This window comes from Camelina sativa, chromosome 14, assembly GCF_000633955.1.
Source record: "Camelina sativa cultivar DH55 chromosome 14, Cs, whole genome shotgun sequence".
NCBI classification, from domain to species: Eukaryota; Viridiplantae; Streptophyta; class Magnoliopsida; order Brassicales; family Brassicaceae; genus Camelina; species Camelina sativa.
Window position 1 is genome coordinate 25974264 of NC_025698.1, and position 2973 is coordinate 25977236.

The window sequence follows — 2973 nt, forward strand, 5'->3', positions numbered from 1 at the left end:
AAAGACGTCGGGTTCGCACCTTACGGTGAAGAGTGGAGAGTGATGCGGAAGCTCTCGGTGGTCGAGCTCTTCAGCTTGAAAAAGCTTCAATCTTTTAGGTCTATCAGAGAGGAAGAGAACGACTTGTGTGTCAAGAAACTCTCTGAGTTTGCTACGAAACGATCTCCGGTGAATCTTGAGAAAACCCTTTTCACTTTGATCGGAAATATAGTGTGTAGGATCGGGTTCGGGATCAATCTTTATGATTGTGACTTCGTTGATGAAGATAGGATCGTTGATCTTGTGCACAAGTCTGATGAGGTCATAGGAGATTCTCTATTCTCTGATTTCTTTCCCGGGAGAATCGGCAGACTCATCGACCGGATCTCCGGTCAGAGCAAGAGGTTGAACAATCTTTTCTCGGAACTAGACACTTTCTTTCAGAATATTCTCGATCATCATCTCAAGCCTGGAAGAGAGAGGTCCTATATCATTGACGTGATGATCGCTATGATGAAGAAGCAAGAGACAGATGGAGATGCTTTCAAGTTCACCACTGATCATCTCAAAGGGATGATCTCGGTACCGTACCTATAATATAATAGTCTTTTTTCAAGTTTTATATCTATTCCGAAGTGGTTGATGATCTTGCAACATTAACATTTGTGTTTTTGGTTTTATGTCACAGGACATATTTCTAGCAGGAGTTGGCGCAAGCGCTGCCACAGCGGTATGGGCAATGACCGAACTGATCAGAAACCCGAAAGTGATGAAGAAAGTGCAAGACGAGATTCGGACAACACTTGGGGACAAGAAGGAGAGAATCACAGAAGAAGATCTAAACCAACTCCGCTACTTTAAGCTCATGGTCAGGGAGGTATTCAGGTTACATCCATCAGCTCCACTTTTGCTTCCAAGAGAGACATTGTCTCATGTCAAGATCCAAGGCTACGACATTCCTGCGAAAACACAGATCATTATCAACGCTTATGCGATTGCTCGTGATCCAAAACTATGGGAGAACCCCGATGAGTTTAACCCTGACAGGTTTCTCGACAGTTCCATAGATTATAAAGGACTAAACTTTGAGCTTATACCGTTTGGATCTGGTAGGAGAATATGTCCAGGGATGACAATGGGAATCATGCTTGTTGAGTTGGCATTGTTGAATTTGCTTTACTTCTTCGATTGGGGATTGCGGGAGATGGATGAAGCCAACGAGATCGTCACCGGAAATGAAGATGTTCTCAACTTCGTTCAAGTTCTTCACCACTGAATATATATATATGTACACTAGAGATTCAAAGATAATAAAATAATGGTCACTTTTTGTTTTTTTTGTTTTTTTTTTTTGTCAACAAAAGAATCAGCCCAAATGAGCCAATTTGGTGGAAAAGAGATTACAAACAAAACATGTTGCGGAGACAGTCGCGCTTGGCGTGCCAAAGAATCCGCACTTACATTCGCACTACGGGGAACTAGAGATAGGGAAAATGAAGAAAACTCCGCTTGATCTATCTTGATGTCGTCGAGGTAGGGTGTGAAAGCCGGCCAGTCGGTAGGAGAAGACACCATCTTCACCAAATCAGAACAGTTCGTATAGAAAGACACGTCCCGATAGTCGTGTCCAATCATGCACCGCATAGCCCAAATAAAAGCTTCTACTTCTGCATGTAGGGGGGACAAACTGCGTCGAAAATTTGTTGCTCCCTTAATTGACCCTGAATCATACGAGGAGGAGCAAACCCAACCTACACCTGCAAACGCGTAAGTCGCTTTCCAAGAGCCATCAACGAAACACCGATAACCTAGAAAAAGGTTAGAAAGGGAGCGTGGGGGCCCCCTTTGTCTAGAGCTCGGGACAAGTGAAGAAGTGGGAGGATCCTCATCCTCAACCTCCGCCTGTGCCTGGACCCAAGCCTGCGCCTCACCCTCTGCCAAACGAACTACATCCATTGGATCATCCTTCACCTCCTCAAAAACACGAGCATTCCGCGGTTTCCAAATATACCACATGAGCCACGGGAAAGCTATTATCTGAGATGCCGGATTATAAGAACCTAAGAAATGATTCACATTAGCATACACAGACTCCGTCGGAAAGGAGTCAGGACCAACATGTACCTGAGTTAAAGCCCAAACCTGTCGTGTCGGAAGACACCAAAAAATAGCATGATTTATTGTTTCCTCCTCAGCTCCACACCGTACACACACGGAATCACAAGAAATTCCGCGGCGCCGCAAATTTACTGAAACCGAAATACACCCTGTCAAGACCTGCCACATAAAATGTTTTATTTTCGGTGGGCAGTGAACATTCCAAACGCCAGCCAAAATAGGAGTAATCTCTGGACCTAAATGGTCATTTTGTTCTTTAAAATACATTTTGTATTTTACCTTTAAAGTTTATCTTATTTAAAATTTATTTACATAATTGATCTCTAAAAAAATGCATAAAAAAATATTAAGTAAAATATAGAATTCAAAATCGATTATTTTTATAATATACATAAATCGAAAAAATTAATTATTTTCCAAAAATATCTCTACTAAATTGATTTCTATTTCCAAAACCAATTTCGGTTTATACTTACACAATCTTTACATTTAACAATATATAATAAAATATCTCTAGAATACTTTTTTGTCTTCCTTTAAAATAAAAATATCTCAAATTTTTCTTAAAACAAAGAATCAATCTAATATTTTACATAATCGATTTCAGATTTATTAATTTTTATAATTTTTTTTATAGTTAAAGCAAATAAAATTCCAAATAAAAATTATAATTTTTATATACGTAAAGCAAATTCCAAATGAAAATTATAATTTTTATATACTTAAAACAAAGAGAATAACAAATAGTGAGTTGACCTTAGTAGAGTGGCCAAAGGTAAGTCCTCAATGCACAAGGCACCATCACACCAGGGATCGAGTCCCGCTCCCTACGAATGTAGGGATTAGGCTAATGGGCCGGCCTGTTGTGGCCCAATG

The 2973-nt window shown here is 40.1% G+C and overlaps 1 protein-coding gene across 1 annotated transcript in view; it reads left to right on the top strand.

Moving 5' to 3' along the window:
- Positions 1-1315, top strand: part of LOC104742500 (cytochrome P450 71B28-like) — a 1780-nt gene extending 465 nt beyond the window's left edge. The window contains exons 2-3 of the mRNA XM_019235593.1: positions 5-561; positions 668-1315. Coding sequence (XP_019091138.1) covers positions 5-561; positions 668-1255 — 1145 coding nt within the window. The 3' untranslated portion in view covers positions 1256-1315. The remainder of the gene's footprint in view (positions 1-4; positions 562-667) is intronic.